At 48.8% G+C, this 18,985-nt stretch overlaps 1 protein-coding gene across 1 annotated transcript in view; it reads right to left on the bottom strand.

The window, feature by feature from the left end:
* Nucleotides 1-3,009: 3,009 nt before the first annotated feature.
* The window catches only part of LOC8051284, a 57,463-nt gene continuing 41,487 nt past the window's right edge, over nucleotides 3,010-18,985 (bottom strand). Inside the window, exons 8-11 of the mRNA XM_042286573.1 lie at nucleotides 15,051-15,161; nucleotides 12,818-13,030; nucleotides 10,514-10,582; nucleotides 3,010-4,891 (exon numbers count right to left, since the gene is read on the bottom strand). Of these exons, the coding sequence (XP_042142507.1) occupies nucleotides 4,787-4,891; nucleotides 10,514-10,582; nucleotides 12,818-13,030; nucleotides 15,051-15,161 (498 nt within the window). The 3' untranslated portion in view covers nucleotides 3,010-4,786. The remainder of the gene's footprint in view (nucleotides 4,892-10,513; nucleotides 10,583-12,817; nucleotides 13,031-15,050; nucleotides 15,162-18,985) is intronic.

Below are 18,985 nucleotides of genomic sequence, written 5' to 3'. Positions count from 1 at the left end.
TGCTTTGGTATAGTCTTTTTGTGTTTGCAAAAGTAATCTGCACAAAACACTCGTTCGGAGCTCCAGGACGTCTTCATAATGTATACATAAATAATAGAAATTAAACCCCAACTGATGGCATATAATTGCCAAGTGAAAGAACTACTGGGTGCACAAGTGACAAGTCCGAGGCTGAGGAGCTCACTCACTGCAAACGTACATTTGAAAAGAGAGGTCACAACTGAGGCTGTCGGCAAAGCTTGATCCACGTCAAAGGAAGAAAGAGGGAAAGTCTCCAGACAAAAAATTGTGGTCCGCGGCCTTGGAAAAAGACTTTCCGGAATCGCACTGTCGTCCCTCCACGCGCTGATATGAAAGCACCCGAGCTTCTACCACGTGGTTCATGACACAGCCTGAGCCATGTCGGCGACCGGTTCGCGAGGGGTTGGCGGTGGGGTTACGTTGATGGTCACTCGGATTAGCCCTTGCTGTACTGAGCTACCGCCTGCAGTGCCTTATCGCCGGCTGGTGTCAACAACGAGAACACACACACCCTGTCTACACCAAAACTACAAGCGTTCACCGCACACGCGTCGCCGCCGCTTTTAAGCTTTTGTGAAATTGCTTTCTTTTGCCGCGGAGAACCGCCTTATCTTAACTACGCGCCTGAAATCCTTCCAGGCGGGCGTACACAATATGAAGCGTTTCGAGAAATGCCCGCGGAGTAGAACTATGGGAAAATTCGGAGCCCGCGATGTCGATATCGTCGCCGTTGTGTTAGTACGCCGTCGCGTACTGCAGTCCCCCGTTGGGGGAGGGGGGGGGGGGGGGCGGTCTTACTACGATAACATGGCGACAGCGTTTACACTCTATGTATTTACGCGAGGCTCGAGTATTTGGGGATAATGCTGCCGGTTGGTGTGCCCCTTTGTGCCTGATATTATCGCCCGTGACGCCAGTGAGTGAGATGGCGACAGGCATGACTGCTCAGTAAACAGGCGTCGGCGGCCATGTTTTGCTGGTTGAAGCGAACCCCCTTGTCCTTGACAGCGAGCGGGGAAATGCGAAAAAAAGATTGTATCGGCCGTTTTGCCAGAACTAGCGACGAGTGTCGTCTGCGGTTTCCGGCAACTATTTTGCCATAATCGTGAGCTTAGCGAGGAAATGATTTTTGCTAGCCACAGAACACTACCACGCAGAAAGGGAATGCTTGAACATGTTTTTGTTCTGGATATATATCAGGGATATATATGAGAGAGAGAGAGAGAGAGAGAGAGAGATGAAGGTAGAGCGGAAGAGGGAATAGCATATAGTGTCGCAGGAGAATAAAGTAAACAAAGTTCCTAGTGGCCGATGGCTGCATGATCTTTTCTCGGATCACTAGTCCGTAATATGATACCTCTTTGTACACAGTAGTTTCTCCTTAATTTAAGTGTGTGAACGATTTCTTTAGTTATCATTGGCCTCATCTGAATAAAAATATATAAAAGACGTGTGTTGGTTTCATGAAATTGGAACTCAGAGTCAGTTCTTGTATAAAACACTGCTAAGTGTAGGCTTTGAAAAAGGACCCTACTTTGGGGAGTTGTATCTTCTTTCCCAATAAAATGATGCAACATGTTTTTAATGGAAATGAATGCCGAAATAGAGTATAACAGGTTACCTAAATTTAAAAAAAAATCGAGGGTGGTGTTTTTTTTTTATTCGCATCGGAATTTTTCTTTGTTTGATTTTTTTCCATGTTTGACTAAATATATCCTAACTATTGTATCACACAGATACCTTAGTTATTTTTTAAATATTAGCTATATATTAGTAGAATAATATCTGCAAATTATATCATAATGATTAAATTATTTCATGAGATACAGACCTCCAAAGTTTGCCATTTGTCGTTCGAGCAGGCATGTTTGTCAATTTTTAGAAAAATAAATAAATTTTAAATAAATATGATTACTTTATATTACAAGCAAGCTATACCCATAGTTTGCGCCTAAAACGTATTAGAGTCCTCCTAATGTTATCGCTTTAGTTATTCACTCTCAAACGGGCCCCCTCCATCAGTGCGCGTTAATGCAACTGTCCACCACCTCATGCCTTACGATTTTCCCTGTCCCCAAGTATTTTTTCTAGTCAAAACTAAGTTTGGATTCGTTCATACCAGACACTAGACAATAACATATAAAAACATCAGTTGATTTGAAAATGTCGACTAGCCATCCTTTGGTCGATCTTATCTGAAATCACCCTGTATTGTTTGGATATACCAGGGCTCGAGGCGCAGTCCTTTCCACCAGCTTCTCGGCGTTCAATGTGATCGGCAGGTAAAGGGGTTCCCTGATTTCGCCGCGTACCCGAATTGCAATGGCCCGGACGTTTTGCTTGTTTACAACGCGTCGTACCGACGCGGCCGGAGTCTCCTGCCGAATTTGAAAGTAGACATTCATCACGACTTCTCGCGCCTGACGCCCAAAGGTGCCTTTGCGAAAGGACGTTTTGAAGCGACTCGGTGAGGAAAGCAGCGAAGCACATGATTCGGCGATTACGGGAACGAAATCACACAGAAAAACCGAGCGCTGCAGCCGTATTGCCAGCGGATATACATGTTTTCACCAAACCACATGCATTTACGTATATTAATAGAAATATAAACTTCAAAGATTTGATTTCTTTAGTTGCAAATCATTCGCAGCAGTACACATGTGGAACATTGTGCAGTTTTTACGCACAAAGCAGTTATTTTAAAAGACATTACTTTTGTGAACTACTTTGTGGTGCGTAGGAATGCTCTTCTCGAAGTTGCGAACCGTCCCTCAGCCTTTGGCTGCGCTCGGACGGAAGCTGAAACGAAGTATAGTAGATGTGAAACAGAGGTATAAATGTTCTATATGCACCGTTGATATTTTCCAACAGTATTGGCTTAAAATATATGAGAAAAAATTATGTTTTAACTGATGACGGTAGGCATTTTAGATATACACCGATGTGGTTTTCAAACACTGATTACCTCAATATTGGGGGAAAATGAAGTTAATTTCTCAGATGCGACATGTGAACAGTTTTTTTATTGGAATACACTCAGTAACAAAATAGGAAACCAGGTTCAATATGTGATCGTATTCCCACATACTTTTGCAACATAGTTTGCAGCTTATGTTCTTAAGGTTCTTTTTATTTACGTATTCACAATCACAAAGAAAGAACAGTAAATATATTATCATCTTCGTCGACACATGCGATCATTTTCTCAGATACGTCTGCATTATGTTCTTAAAGACATGCATAATATTTTTCTTACACGGCTATGCCTGAACCTTTCATATGTCGTCGCAACTACGTCTGAAAAGTGGCATTCACGGGCTGCGATAGTCGAGTCCGTTGTTACCGAGCGTGGGCTGAAAGCCAGCATACGGGACTACCTTGCTCAAAATGAAACTTAATTATTTATCAAATATATTTGACAACCTGAAAGTGAGCTCTGCCAAAGCTAGCATAACCAGTGAATAGCACATTGGCTGTAATAAAACCGACTGATTTCATTTCGTGCAAGTCAGACCAGATGGCTTCTGAAACGTGCAATCCACACCCTCAAGGCCTTCGCACTTGGCAGACAAAAAATGAAGGCTTGTTTTGAGGTTACGCTCTACACGACGCGCTCAAAAATGGCGTCCAGAGAGGTACCACCTGGAGCCACTAAATCAAGTAGAGTACCGATACTCAATTCTTACTGTATTACGGGCAAGCCACCATTTTGTTGCCAGAGCAGGCCAGGCGCAACTGGCTATAGTTGCGATTCGAAAACGCGGCTCCCTCAGCTTTAGATACATCGTCCGGAGTCCGATTTTGGTCAAGGAAACAGCGACAGCGTTCTAGGCTGCTGATTGAACGTGGCGCTGCAGCTTGCGAGTAGTCAACCAATAAGATATTTCTGATTAATTTGCAGGTTCACAATCAGGCAAACGTGAAGTGAGACCGTCTCACCAACACACGAAGAGCAAGAGAGGTCTCGCGGCCTTTGACGGGCTTGTCCTTAGTACTTTCTCATCTGCCGGTCAATGTAAGCTTCTTTACGGCACCGGAGCAACTTGAAGTTTGCAAAAGGAGCGCGGGTATTGTCAACGGCCTCTAATGTGAAACAGCAGACGATGCCCATTTCAGCCCGCGTCTGACCTCACTTCGCCGTGGCTTTCGATTCGTAGCACACGATATACCTTTTTCCCGATCTGTTAGCAGACGACGTACGGCGTTTTCTTGCTTTATTTCAGTGCGCGACTGTTGCTCCGTTGCAGACTAACCGCGTTCTTCGCTCGTTTTAGCGGACGACAAATGAATGTTATCTTCGCTCGCTTCGCGAGAGACCAAATTGGATCTCGCTCTCGCTCTTACAGTGACCAAAATCGGATCCCAGGAAACTCGGGCGGTATTCTTGTTCTCAGTCTGGGACTATTGCAACATTTCCAGAGGATGGAAAAGCGTTTCCGGCGATTTCCCATCAAGCTTCAGATAACGAGCATTGACTAAGTGACTAAGCTGTCGTTAATCTCAAGCGTGGCCCTTTTAGTGGCTATGCACTATAAGACTTTTATATTGTTGCTGCTGCTGGTCTTCCTATATAGGTTAGAACGACCGGGACAGCATACCGCGCGGTTGTTCAAGCCTGCCACACGATGTATACATTGACAACGTTGGTGTCCTGGCCACACACAGTGCTTTCTGGACATCTCCAGGATGTCCTAACGTTCCATGGACGGCCTGTAGACGTCCATCTGTACCGCCTGGGTCAGAAGGAGTTCGCCGAAAAAGTCCTTTAGTGACCCTGAATTTCGACGATGATGAGACGAGAAGTGAACGCGACGAGCACGCCCAGCACGACTGTCGTGATGGTACCGTAGCTGATTGCAAATCCAAATGTCTGCAAGAAAAAAAACAAAAAAAAACATTGCCAATGAATGTGCCGCCATCTTGGTGCTGCGAGCAAAGCGGGCGCAATCGGTGATCGTTATCATCTAAAACTGCGACATCCTGAGCCCAAAAACCTTTACCACAAGGGCGCAGCCATCTTGAATGTCGCCGGTGTTATCATCCAAAACTGCGACTTCCTGAGCCCGAAAACCTTTACCACAAGGGCGCAGCCATCTTGAATGTCGCGGCTACTGGCACGCGTTAAAATATCGTTTTCATCATTCCGCGCCACTGGAAAGTGTTCACGGAAAATGCGGGATTGTCAGACATTCTTGTTCGTCTCACCTACATTTTCTAGCATAATCCAGGTTGAAATGTTTCATTATTTTTTAGTTCCACATACCAGATGCGGAACTCACATGACTGAGAACGAAAGGAAACGTAAAACGGCTATAGACATACGGCGCCAGGAAACTCAGGCGGTATCGTTTTGCTCTGTCGCGGGATGTTTTATCATTCCTGGAGGAGGGAAGGTCGTTTTCTGAGATTTTAGATAAGGCTTCAGAGAACTGCATGGCAACAATGACTTCAGGCACTAGAGATGGCTCCAGTGTCTTTACTCTGTAGCGTTGCTTCCTCAGTGGCTTTTGTTGGTGTGTTCTGTCTCGAGCCGCCTTGCCCGCGTGTCGCTTCTTCTTTTTCTACCACCACAGTTTGCTCGTCCGCTACAGAAGCTCCCCCCCTAGCAAGAAGGTGAAGATTAGGACCTGCTTGCGAGTAGTGTCGGGTGCCATGTAACAGACGGTCGCCGTTTTCGAGGGGTTTCGTGGTATGTCGGGTGCAAAGGACTTGGGAGCTTAGAGTGTTCGCATGGAATGTAATGTGCGGGGCGGCCAGTGTTCCCATGAGGGTAGTAGTGTCGTTTGTTTGAGTGTGGAGAACAGTTCGGTGTAGTCAGGTGCATACACTGGCTTGTGTCTATGAATGCAGGTTTCAGCCTATCTACTGACACGGTTTCGTTGCGTCCATTGATGTCGAGGTGGAAATACTTGTCGTGACGGTCAATGACGCGGAAAGGACCATCGTACGGAGACTCTAATTGCTTTCGAACTGCGTCGTGACGAACAAATACATGGGTGGAAGTGGTGAGGTCGTCAGGAACGTACGATTGTTTAGGTCGTTGCACCCGCGGGGCTACCGGTTGAAGAGCACGCATGGCGGCTCGAAGTTTGGTCACATAGTCGGTAGGATCACCTTCCGGATATTTGTGGGTGCAGTTGAAAAATTCTCCTGGAAGGCGAAGCTGTCCTCCATAGACAAGTTCAGCCGGGGTGCAGTTGATGTCCGTTTTATGTGTCGCACGGAGCCCGAGAAGTGCCATGGGAAGTAGTGTGCTCCAGTGGACGCGATCCTCCTGAGCTTTCAGTGAAGTTTTAAGGGTTCGGTGAAAGCGTTCGACGATGCCGTTGCTGATGAGTGGTATGCAGTCGTTCGAATTCGTGTGGTTCCGAGAAGTTGCGAAAGTTCACGAAACAATGCGGATTCAAACTGTCTGCCTCTATCGGTAGTCACCGATGACGGTACCCCAAAGCGGGCTATCCAACCAGCCACAAAAGTCTTCGCTATCGTTCGAGCAGTGATGTCTGGCATGGGTATCGCTTCCGGCCAGCGGGTAAATCTGTCAATACATGTTAATATGTATTTGTGACCGTCAGATGGTGGAAGTGGGCCTACGATGTCCAAATGAGCGAAATCGAAACGAGCAGTCGGCAATGGAAAGGTCACAGCGGGCGCCGATGTGTGCCGATGGATTTTGGCCCTTTGACAGCTAAGGCAAGTTCGTGCCCAGTTTCGGACGTCCTTATTGATCCCTGGCCACACAAACCGCTGCGTTAGGAGGCGTTGTGTCGCTCGAATTCCCGGGTGTGCCAGTGAATGGAGGGACTCGAAAGCTTGACGTCGAAACGCCTTGGGTACGAAGGGCCGCGGTACAGGTGTTGAGCAGTCGCAAATAATAGGCGTGTCACACAGTGGAAGGGAAGTAGATTTAAATTCTAGGCGTGGATGTGAGGCTTGTAGCTCTCGAAGTTCCCTGTCGTCTTTCTGAGCGATCGCCATAGCTTGAAAATCGATAGCTGTTGGTATGATCGAGGAGCAAGAAGATGTCGTGATGCGTGACAGCGCGTCAGCAGGAGCATTGTGGGTATCTTTTACATGGCGAATGTCCGTCGTGAACTCGGAGATATACGCCATCTGGCGTATCTCGCGGGGAGTGAATTTGTCACTGGCAGACTTGAGCGCAAAGGTGAGTGGCTTGTGGTCGGTAAGCACGTAGAAATCTCGACCGTCCAAGAAATGCCGGAAGTGTTTGATAGCTTGGTGGATTGCGAGAAGCTCGCGGCCAAACGACACTCTGTTGGCGTGAGTTTCCTTGAAAAGAAAGAGATTGGTTTCCATGCATTATGAAAATTTTGTTGCAGAACTGCGCCTATCGCGGCGTTTGATGCGTCTACCATGATGTTGATGGGTGCATTGTTCTGTGGATGGGTGAGAAGAGCCGCGTTGGCCAGATGATGTTTAATGCAAGAAAATGCATGGAAGGCTGTTTCGGACCACGTAAGTGGTGTGGAGTCACGCTTGGCACCTTTCAGAAAGTCCGTAAGAGACAGCAAGGTTGAGGCGCAATTGGGAATGAAGCGGCGATAGAAGTTAATCAATCCCAAGAACTCCCGAAGTTGCCGAACTGTTGAGGGGCGTGGAAAGTTTCGAACAACTTCTACTTTTTCAGGGAGCGGACGAACTCCGCGTTGATCCACTTGGTGACCGAGGAAAGTTAATTCCGTTACGCCAAACTCGCATTTAGCGTTGTTGACGATCAAGCCGTATTCCTCTAGGCGTTCAAAGAGAAGCCTAAGATATTCGAGGTGTTGCTCTTCACTGGAGCTAGAAACGAGCAGGTTGTCAACGTAGGCGTAACAGAAAGCAAGTCCTTGGGTGACATGGTTGACAAATCGTTGGAATGTCTGCGCTGCGTTCCGGAGGCCGAACGGCATGCGCAGATATTCATACGAACCAAACGGCGTAATAATTGCAGTCTTTGGGATGTCGGACGGTTCGACAGGTATTTGGTGGTAGGCTTTCACCAAGTCTATCTTTGAGAATATTGTTGCGCCATGCAGGGAGCTTGTAAAGTCCGCTATGTACGGTAACGGGTAACGGTCGGGGACTGTAGCGTTGTTGAGTGCCCGGTAGTCGCCGCAGGGTCTCCAGTCTCCAGGCTCTTTTTTCGGCACCATATGGAGTGGTGACGCCCAGGGACTTGAGGACGGGCGAATGATTCCCATCTCGAGCATGTGCTCGAACTCCTGGCGGGCTACTTTCAGACGATCTGGTGCCAGTCGTCGTGCACGTGCATGGGTGGGTGGTCCAGTCGTCACAATGTGGTGGGTGATATCGTGTTTAACAGGACGTTGGAAATTGCTTGGGCGGGTTAAGCTTGGAAATTCTTGAAGTAGCTTCTGGTAGGGAGACTGAGGGGTCAAGCATCCCACACATTCAATGATGGGAGTGGTGCACGCGATTCCCTGCACTACCAGATTTGTTGTAGCATCTATTAGTCGTTTGCGCTGCATATCAACCATCAGGTTGTAATGGCGAAGAAAATCGGCGCCGAGAATTGGATACGAGACGTCCGCAACTAAAAAGATCCATCGGAGAACTCTTCGTAGCCCGATGTTAAGAGTCATGGTCTGTTCGCCGTAAGTGGCGATGGGCGTCTTATTTGCGGCTTGTAGTATGAAAGGCGTTTGCTTGGATCTTTTTGCGACACCAGAGCTGGGTAAGACGCTTACCTCTGCACCGGTGTCGACAAGGAAACGGAAACCAGAGTCACGATCAGTTACAGAGAACAAGCGGCTAGGGTGGTTACCGGCACCACTCGCCGCCTCTAGTGGTGGGTTGACGCATTTCCCGAGGCTGAGCAGGGGAAGACGCAGTTGCGGGCGTCTTCTCCGAAGGTTCGGTGGTACCAGCAAAGCCTAGTCTCCGGTGGTTTCGCCCGGGTTGCGTCCGGTGACCCGAGGCGAGGACGAGTTGAAAGGCGCCGCTTGTGTGGTGAAGTAGAGCGGGTTGCGATGGCTGATATCCGCACTGAGAGGTTTTGCATCTCCCGATGGAACTCCGCTCGTATGTCTTCGAGCGTGCAAGGTGTATCGCAAGGCGCCGCTTCCGAGAGGTGTGGCCGCTGATCTTGAAGAACGGCGACCTGTGTGGACGTTGGAGTCGAGACGTCCATGACAGCATCTGCCAGTTGGGCAAGTTCGGGTAAAACCAGCCCAGATGCAGAAGCGAGGATCATTCGTACATTGACGGGTAGCCGTTGAAGAAACAACTCTCGCAAGACAGCTGTGTCGAAGGTTGGCGCCTTCGCGCCCAGAAGTTGTTGAAGGCACCTAAGTAGTTGGGAAGGTTTTCTGTCTCACAACTCTTCCGACGATATAAGTTGCTGGAGTCGACGGTGTTCTGACTCTGAAGTCCTTTTCACAAGTTCTGCTTTCAGAACGTCGTAGGGAGAGACAGTAGGCGGGTCGAGGATGATGTCTCGTATTTCCATGGCGGTTTCGGGCGGTAATGCGGCCACGACGTGATGGAACTTTTGCGCTTGAGAAATAACCTTGCTGGTGACAAACTGGCTCTCTACTTGCGCGAACCATACTTGAGGATCAGAGGACCAGAATTTCCGAAGGCGTAGTTGATGAAGGGCAGCAAGGTCAGACGGTGGATGGTCTTCAGAGGTTGCCATAAGCTGGTCAGTCGGGCGTGATCCGGGTCACCACTTGAAGTAACCAAAGGTCTCTTCAATTTATTTACAGCGGAGACTATTTACAATAGGAAATATCTACATTCAATATACATCGCAGACCTGTCCCGTCGGTGTGTTCTGTCTCGAGCCGCCTTGCCCGCGTGTCGCTTCTTCTTTTTCTACCACCACAGTTTGCTCGTCCGCTACAAATAGATAAGTATGATTCGTGTAGAAACGCGAGTGGGGTGATCTAGATGCTAAAAGGAACCTCCAGACAAACCAATTTAGTTCGCAATTCACGACGGATATTTTAGGGGTTACATTTATAGCCGCAGACGGGAGAAATGCCGGTTCACACAGTCCCGTCTGCTTACGTTACGTTATCTTGCGGGAGCTTACGTATGCTTATGTCAAGAGTCGCCGAAACACCCGTCCTTCGTGTGAAGCGCGACAACCAATTGAAGGAGTATAGCCTTGCACGTGACATTCAAGGATGGGGGGAGGAGAAGGAGGGGGGAAAGGAGGGTATAGAGGCCCCTCCCCTCCTCCTCCCCCTCCTCCATAACCCCTCCCCCTCCCCTCCTCCTTCTCCATACGTTCCCCCCTCCTCCTGCATACCCTCCCATCACGGTATATCAGAAAATTAAAATACCCCAAGAGCTGCGCCCTAAGTCCACATTACAGAGATTTGTAAAGGTCTTTCACTTTTTTCGCCTACCCGATAGGAAATACTGGACGGAAACATAGACACATTATTTTCTTTTACAACGACATAAAAAAAAAACAACTCTACGACAGTAGGTAAAATCACGTGAAGAAATTTGCTTTTACCAGAAGTTGCAGCGGTACCTTCGTGATGTAGTTGATCATCTGAAGTCTGTCTTCGGTGGGACGGATGCACTGCAATCAAAAGAAAAACAAGAGGGCGTTCTAATTTTCAGCCTTGTCTGTTCGAGGCATGTAAATGCATCTAAATGCATTTATAAACTCTTTTCAAAAGTCTATCAAGCATCACCGCCAGTCGACATATCTCAAACAACGCTCGCCGAGTGTTGACGTAGCATTCGTGTCCAATATACATAGACCCGAATCCGCGCCAAATGCTGACGCAGCACTTATTGTACAATGAATGCTCCAAGTGGATGCCCAAATTGTGGAGGTCTATGAGCAGCGCCTGGAAGGCGGCACTTCTTTAAAATAGTCTATTGAGCGAGGAAAGCGCACGTCTCGGGTCCCCACGCAGGCAAAAAGAAAACAAAAAAGTACAGCAGAGTTTGCCTTAATTACACGCGACACCGAGGAATCGGTCGGGCTTCGGCAGCAAAGAGGTACTCCACTTCACCTTACGAGGTACCGCAATGGACATTACGAAGTACCGGAGCAAAACCATAGCCTGGTTGGAAGTAAAGTCGCTGGATGCTGGGAAAGTAGTGCCATTGCCTTCCCTACCTGCTAGCCGGACATAAACAGATACTAACATACAGACGACCAAAACCTCGCAAGGCGATTTGCTAATCCCTCTACGTTGCCATAGAAATCGCCATCTCGGTCCATTCAAACCTTCAAAGCTTCCAGAGGGTCGTTCTAAAACAGTCGCGCCAAGATTACCATGGAGCATCATCGTACTGGAAGCGTTCCTCACCAATATAAGCGTCCTTGGCACTGTATAAGCAATCAACTCATCAATCATGCACATCACGGATTTCTTTCAATTATGTTGCTCTTGCGCATTTTAAAACAGTAAACTTATTTTTCAGACATTCTACAACCCGAGACGGAGGTTTACAAGGACAGACAAACACAAACGTCTCAAACTCAGCAACTACATTTTTAATCACCACAACTTCTTTTTATATACAGCCATCCCACCCTCCCCTCCTCCCCGATTTCGCACACGCTTCGCCTCGTTATCTAAAGGTCAATTTGCTGTACCCAACTTCGGGGCGGTTCTCCCTTCTCCGACCGGACCCTTACGGACCTTCTCAGAGTTACAATGTCTTCACTTATTTTTCAGTGCCTCCAAGCACCGACACAGCGTGCGGTGGTGGTACGAAGACTTACACTGGTTTCGCCGGTGTGTGGATAGGAAAGTCTCGATGTACAAGAAACGTCTCCATGAAGCTACCCGTCATGAGCGAATTTAGATCGGCTCACCAAGAACGGAGGGGTCAAGGAGAAATTGCTTATTTCACGGATCAAAATGGCGACCATACGGGGAGCTTAGCGCTACTTTCCCAGGATCGAGTGACTTTAGTCGGAAGGAGCCGCAAAAGGTTTGAAGCACGTGGCACGCGCACAGCGCTGGACCGGCTAACATGGCTCGTAGCTTTCGTCACTGTACACCAGAAAGCCACAATCAGGCTGTTCAAAATATCATGTAAAAGACACGGCGTTGGCTACAGACATGGTGACAGCATATACTACGCATGTTCGAAGCGCATGTTCGAAGCATGTCTGCTTCGTACGTACGTATGCTTCCGTCAGTTCAAAGCATGACCATTGTGATCGTCATATAAGGAAGACCCCAGACAGTGTGTACAGTGTGTACAGACTGTCCTTTTGTACGATGCATTAGCAGTGTAATCGCAGAACTCGTCGCGGGAGCTCTGAGCAATACGCGGCACTGCGAGGAAACTGACGCGTGTTTGCGAACTTACGTTGCTGAGACCCTAGTCCACCCCTTAAGTAGTACCGGTTTTCTTACATGCGCTATCAGCATTGCTTTCTTTCTGTTATGCTTAGTAATGAGTTCGACGTAGTCTGCTAGTGGGCGACGGCAGCGACGGAGTTTATAGAATCGCAGCAATAGAGCGGTCAAGAAGTATTTGATGAAGGTTACTTTCTAAACCCGGGAAAGATGAGAACCGGTTGTACCGTTTCCTGGGCTCTTCGCTTAATCCTCCAGCACTGACTTGAAACTGGACTTCCTAAAAGCCCCAAAGTGGCGGTCGATGTTTCGCCAAAAAGCCCAACTTTTTCAGCCCTCTCCGAAAAAAAGTTAAATAGCTTTAAAAACAACAACATCGGCTGCCACTCTCGGTTCTCCAGAAGGTTTCTTTATCCAGTCCTTCCCAACAACTTCGACTATCTTTTCGCTTTGTGTGACCGTCCGTTGGGGTGTACCGTGAGACGTACCTTGAGCATTCGGATGCCTTCTACGTTGACCTCAGCAATGCAAGCGCAGACGATGAGAAGTACGGTGAGGGGGCAGACGAACTCGATCACCTGGCAGAAGGACGCCGGCTGGTGCAGCCACACGACGAGCATGGCCGAGCACCAAGCCACCACCAGGGCCAGCAGGCTGGCCACCCATCGCTGCAGAGCTATGCCCGACAGGCGCAGGCGGCACTGGCACGCAAAAGGGGAGGGGCGCGTATTCGGAAAAGTAGCACGTGAGCAAATCTGGGAGCCGGCCAAAGGTTATAGCGTGAATCAACGAAACCTGTTCACCTAAGCCTCGCTCCGCCTTTACCGTTTCCCCCTTTTCTCTCTTTCCTCCCGTAAACCAGGCGATGTGACGTCCAGAAAGCTTGCCCATCAGTGCCAAGATTTGCCTGTTGACTTACTTCACAAGCTATTCCATCAACGCGACGTCGGCTCAATCGCATAGTCGTCCCTATAGGAATACGAGCGCCAAACAGCTTCATTTGCCAGATGTCCAGACAAAACCTGTCTTCTTGTTTCCTTCTCTCAAGTCTCAACCATGGTTGCTCCAACATAAACACCAGAAACATACCAATCTAAAAACATTTGCCCTCATCAACTACGCAACGCAAAAACGTCGAGAAGTACCGCATCATTCGGTTACACCCACAATCGGAAGACATCCACAAAACACTCGGTTCGTAGCATACAACGATGATTGTTGACAGTCCACACATGCCTGTCTTCCTGAATCATTTGCGTTGCATCATCAAGCTTCCCGGCGGCTAGCAGCAACATAAATTCAAGAATGGCTTGTGGCACTTCTTCCTGTTGGGTTCATGGCTGACCGCGTTAGACCGTTCGGCCACCTCGTGGAAGGAGATGGCCAGCGTACGAGGCAGGCACGTAGCCAGGATTTTGTTTCGGGGAAGGGGGGGGGGGGGGGGGGGGGCGCCCATGACAAAATGCTGTATGACGGGGAGGGAGGAGAGGGGGCCCAACAAAATGGAAGATTTCGGGGGGGAGGGGGCCGGGCTCCATAGACCCTCCCCCCCCCCCCCCCCCCCCCCCCCCTCCTGGCTACGTGCCTGGTACGAGCACAGAAAGGGCAACCTGGATGACACGCACTCCTTGTCTCTGCCAGCAAGGTTCTCCAAGTGTAAGGTCCACGCACTGCTCAGTGTGCAGGGAGATAGAGCCCGTCCATCTCCTGTTAGATGTTAAACTCACGAGGTCAACGCCTCGTGAGTTTAACGTCCTGTCTTTATTTTGCACACTTAAGCTTTACCTACTCATGTCCCGCCTCCGTGTAATACTGCGGATCAGAGCAATCCTACCCTGGTGGTGGCGCGGCGGCGTAGGTAGGCAACCAAGACTCCTGTTCTGCCGTAGATTGCTCTGCAGCAAGCTGTTGACGGAGACACTAGCAGCCACGGGTTGGGATGCCGCGGCAGATGCGATGCCCCCCCCCCCCCCCCCCCCCCCGGCGTCTGCTTGCCTTCTTCGCCCTTACTTCTAGCACCAACCGCCAGGATGCATGGAGAGTAGTCGGACATGCGTCGCCGGAATCATAGCTCTAAGGTTAATATTGACACAACAGGTTTCTGTCTGCTTAAGAAAAGCAGCTGGAAAACAACATGACCGACAGTTTGTGGTAAACGATTTTAGCTATTCAGTTGATTGAAACACACGTGTCTTCTCTTCCTGTGCCCACGCGGAAGGTTCGGGAGGCGGGTGGAGTAAGTTGTGATTGTCCAACGCTTGAAGCACTTCGCGATTAAGGCATGGTCGCGCATACACCGCAGCATTACCTCAGTACAATTACGCAACGTTGGAAATAGAGCTGAGCTTGCAGGTTCAGCGCTGATTTCGCGCTGTATTAGTAATCGAGTGCTGAGACAGCGTAGCGTCGGTGAGTATACGTTCAAGTCAGCGCGATGTCAGTGTTGTTCTTTGTCGATTTAACGCTGCGATGTGCGTCAAACGCTCCCTTGGCACACGAAGAATACCGCTGAAATCAATCGATCCACCCTGTTCAGAAATCGCAAGTTCACGAAGTTTGGGCAGAGAACGCGCTTGCACAATATACGATTGCTGAGAAGCCTCTCGCTCGGAACCCTGGCATGGTCGGTCGTTTTCTTTCCAGGAGGAAAATGAGCCATAATTTTGAAAATTGTGGGGACACTCAAAACTTTAGGAGCAAGTTTCAGCTACAAATACTCACCGATATTTTCCAATATATGCGGAGTATTTCGGCAACGGAAAGAGTTCGGCAGACCTGGGACACTTCGGTGTTTGCAGAGTCGCTCATCTGGGAAGTCAAGGTATTCACTTGCTGCAAGAAAACAAGTAAAAAAGGAATTTCATTGTGCCGCCTGGCCTTGTTTATGTGTACCTTCACTCTTGAGTTTGTTTCTTTCATTTTCTTTTAACTAATGACTCAATATTAAAAAAAAAATTATGCTTAACATATTTTACCTATTCTCCGATGCCAAAGCTCGTGCGAGGTACTGCCATTTCTGCATTTTATCTTTTATCGTCAAGAACACGGTCTCACTAGATGATCCATGCATAATGTGTCGTTTACAATGCCTCTAGGATTGCCGCGGTGCGCAAAGCTTCCGCCGGCTTCTTCATTCCGGAACGTAATGAAAGATAATGGCTGGCGGTACAGCACCACTTTAGAAGCTCGTCGCTGCTTCGGTCCCAGACTCAAGAATATCAGTCGCCCTCCGGGAATTATGGTAAAAAAAGTAATCAGATTTCTGATGTGATGCTGGTGATAGAAAGAGTGTGCGCTTCAAACTCGGCCACGCACGTGGCAACATCCTGTTGGGGTTTCCTGCCCAGAATATACAGGCTGTTCCCCCAAAAAGTGTATAGTTTTTTTTTAGAGCGCAGCTCTTAGGGGCCCGTTCCCGGCTTGAGCGGCGTCGGCGTCGGCGTCGCCGTCGGAGTAACCAAGGTCACCCCAAGGTCACGTGACCCCCCTCCTTCAAGGTCACGTGACCCCCTCCCCCAGGTCACATGACCCCCTCCTTCAAGGTCACGTGACCCCCTCTCTCCGAAGTCACGTGACACCCCCTGGGGTCACGTGACCTCCCCGATGACGTCATTGTCAGTGATGACGTCACCGGCATCCGCATCGTCATCATCATCATCACTGATGACGTCACCGGCATCCTCATCGTCATCATCACTGATTACGTCACCGGCATTCGCATTGTCATCGTTATCATCACGGATTACGTCATCAGTGACGTCACTGATGACGTCATCAGAATCCGCATCGTCATCGTCACTGATGACGTCATCAGTGACGTCACTGATGGCATCATCGGCATCGTCACGTGGCCCCCAAGGTCACGTGACCCCCCCAGGTCACTTGACCCCCCCCCCCCCCCCCCCAGTACCCTTCCCTCCTCCTCCTCAAGAGCTGCGCTCTAATTCGGTGTTACAGGGAGTTGTAAACGGCTTTCACTTTTTTCATTGCAAAAAGAAACTATGCATCGCCGAACGCTCATTCTCGGCCCGAAGGTAACGCAAGAGGTCTGAACCAGATGCCAAAGTTTCAGCATTAACCGATATTTCATTCGAAAGTTCCAAAATATTTTCTGAAAATGTCAATGGGAAAACGTTCACCAACGGAGCTCTCGAATCCATAGAGCTCCATTGGCGACGTGAGCGATCGAAAGCGTCGCTGTGGTCGGCCCACCACGATTGGCCGAATGCTGACTATGACGTCAGCAAAAAATGTCTCATCGACGCAAATGAGAGGAATGTAAGAACTTCAATTTCAACGGTTTTGGCAGTGTTCTTTGAGAGCGCTATGATTTCAGGCTTCCCCCATGCCCATTACAAACACCACCGAACTTGTATTTCGCAAGGTAATGACGTCACGAAAGGTAACCAAACGAGGGCGCCACCGAAACACCTCGCCGCTAATGGCGCCAGAAACCGAAAACGGGAACAAAGGGGCCCCATTCTCCCATTGAAATTTAAAGAAAAAATAATTTACAACTTTTGAATAAAATATCAGTTCGTACTGAAACTTTGGGTATCTGGTTCGAACCTCTAGAGCTGCCTTTGGGCGGAGAATGAGCGTTCGGCGATGCCTAGTTTATTTTTACGGTGAAAAAAAAGCCCTGCAGCTTTTTTTAAGGAGCACCCTTTTTGGGAGCGCGCCACGAGAGCGCACGACATGAAAGCGCCGACGGCAGATCGCGCGACAGGAGAGCGCACGTCACGAGAGCGCTGAACAACAGCTGCAGAATGCCTTTCCCCATAGCAGAACGTTCATGAATCAATCGTATCCTCTTTTGTAGTAACTGGGTCGTTATAGATTGAATTAACTGTTACGCGACAGGGGGGCCAGCACTGCACAAGATGCGAGTGTAGCTTCATATTTCGTCATGAATCATAGTCATGAAAGAATGGATTGATTTCTAGCGCGCTCGATATTCAACGTTTTCTCGGCAACTGCCAGAATTGAACCTGATCATGACGTAACACCTGCACGTATGTCTAATCCCCCCCACCCCCCCCAAAAAAAAGAACAGGTTCATCGCCAAATTAATTATTTTTTTTAGTCGTATTCGTATGTTACCCGAATTTTTGTTTCTGGGAGACAAAAATCATGAGCCATTCCCCTCTGTGAAGGTGTATTACCAGCGAAGATGTTAAGCACACAACACAGACGTGACAGAATTTTAAACAAAGGCACGAACACATTTATTGTCTTGATCGGTAATCATTGTGACGGAAGGATAAGCACGCACATTTATTCGATGCGTTCTCCACCCTGCGACGTTCATCGTCTTGTCTGGTTTGCCGTATGCGCTTGGCGTTTTGTGCACGAAGTTCATCGGTGGTGTTCGCCGCCCGCTGCCGCCGCTCAGATTCCCGGTGCCGTTCCCGCTGTTGCTCTTCGTAGGCCCGTTGCTCTTCGGGAGTCCGGACTATACAGGGCCTCCCCATTACGACGAGAGAAGACAAGTGAAATACACTTATTGCTAAATTACCCAAGCATCAAAGAAAATGCAGGAAATGGAGTTCCATGTGGCGCACGTGCCGGCTTCTGCAGCAGTAGCTGTTCTAAAGCAAAAGCCTAAAACAAATGACATCTTGCACGCGCGTTCGTCAACGCTTTAGTTTGGATATTTATTTCGAATCTTTTATACGGGGAAGGCATGCGCGTGCGGCGGTGCGAGCGTAGATGTTTTGGTCACACACACGAAAAATCCACGGAACCCCAGCCATAAACAGTTTCGTTGTAAAATGACGACTAGAAGAGCACGTGGAGCGAAAGCTCGCCCTGCAGAACTCGGGATCCTGGGTTCAATCTTCACCCCTGCCCGTTTCGATCTGGATGAGCATCGTACCGGCGTGCGGTCGTGTATCACTACTCCGTGGTGCACGTTAAAGACACCAGGCTAGCGGTTGTACTGCACTGGCTAAATGCTCATCTACAGCTGGGAGAGTCGTCGCCCGTTGAGGCAGACCAAGTTATTCACCAATGTTTGTTTGCAAACAAGCTCGCTGCCGCCCACTATCGGCGGACCCCTGCGCGCTTCCGGTTTTCCTATTCTTTTCCTCTTGTCACACATCCTTTTGTTATTTGTACTACGTTCTACAAAGCGCGTAGGTTCTTACAAACCTATTACAGGTACCTCTCCGAAGGAAAATCTTATTTTCCGATCGCTGTGTGTTACTGAAGAAGAAATAAATACACTACCGGAAGTCTACTGGGGCACCAAATACTGTGGCGCCCCCGTGGTACCAACTCCCACAGAATGCGGTGAATAGGCTGCATAAACATACACACAACCCAATTTTTTTTTTTTTTTGACAAGTAGAACTTTCTCGAGATCAAAAAAAGTGACCAATTTCAAAAGGAGCTCATGAGTGGCAGCGATGACAGCTGTGCGGTAATGTATTGAGTTAGGATAGATAACCTAAACAAAATAAATTATCTTAAATACTGTGACTGCAGACCACTGCGTGTTTAAAGCGTTTGAAGACCCCAGTATCGAATATTCCCAAGGCGCGCACATGCGCTCTCGTGTCGCGGCCATCTCCTGTCGTGCGCTCGTGTGTCGCGGCGCTCTGCTGTCGTGTCGCTCTCCTGCCGCGCGATCTCCCGTCGGCGTTCTAGTGTCG

This window comes from Ixodes scapularis, unplaced genomic scaffold (genome assembly GCF_016920785.2).
Source record: "Ixodes scapularis isolate PalLabHiFi unplaced genomic scaffold, ASM1692078v2 PGA_scaffold7__128_contigs__length_106722199, whole genome shotgun sequence".
Taxonomy (NCBI): Eukaryota; Metazoa; Arthropoda; class Arachnida; order Ixodida; family Ixodidae; genus Ixodes; species Ixodes scapularis.
The sequence above is the reverse complement of the archived record's forward strand: the minus strand, read 5'-3'. Positions and strand labels throughout refer to the sequence as shown.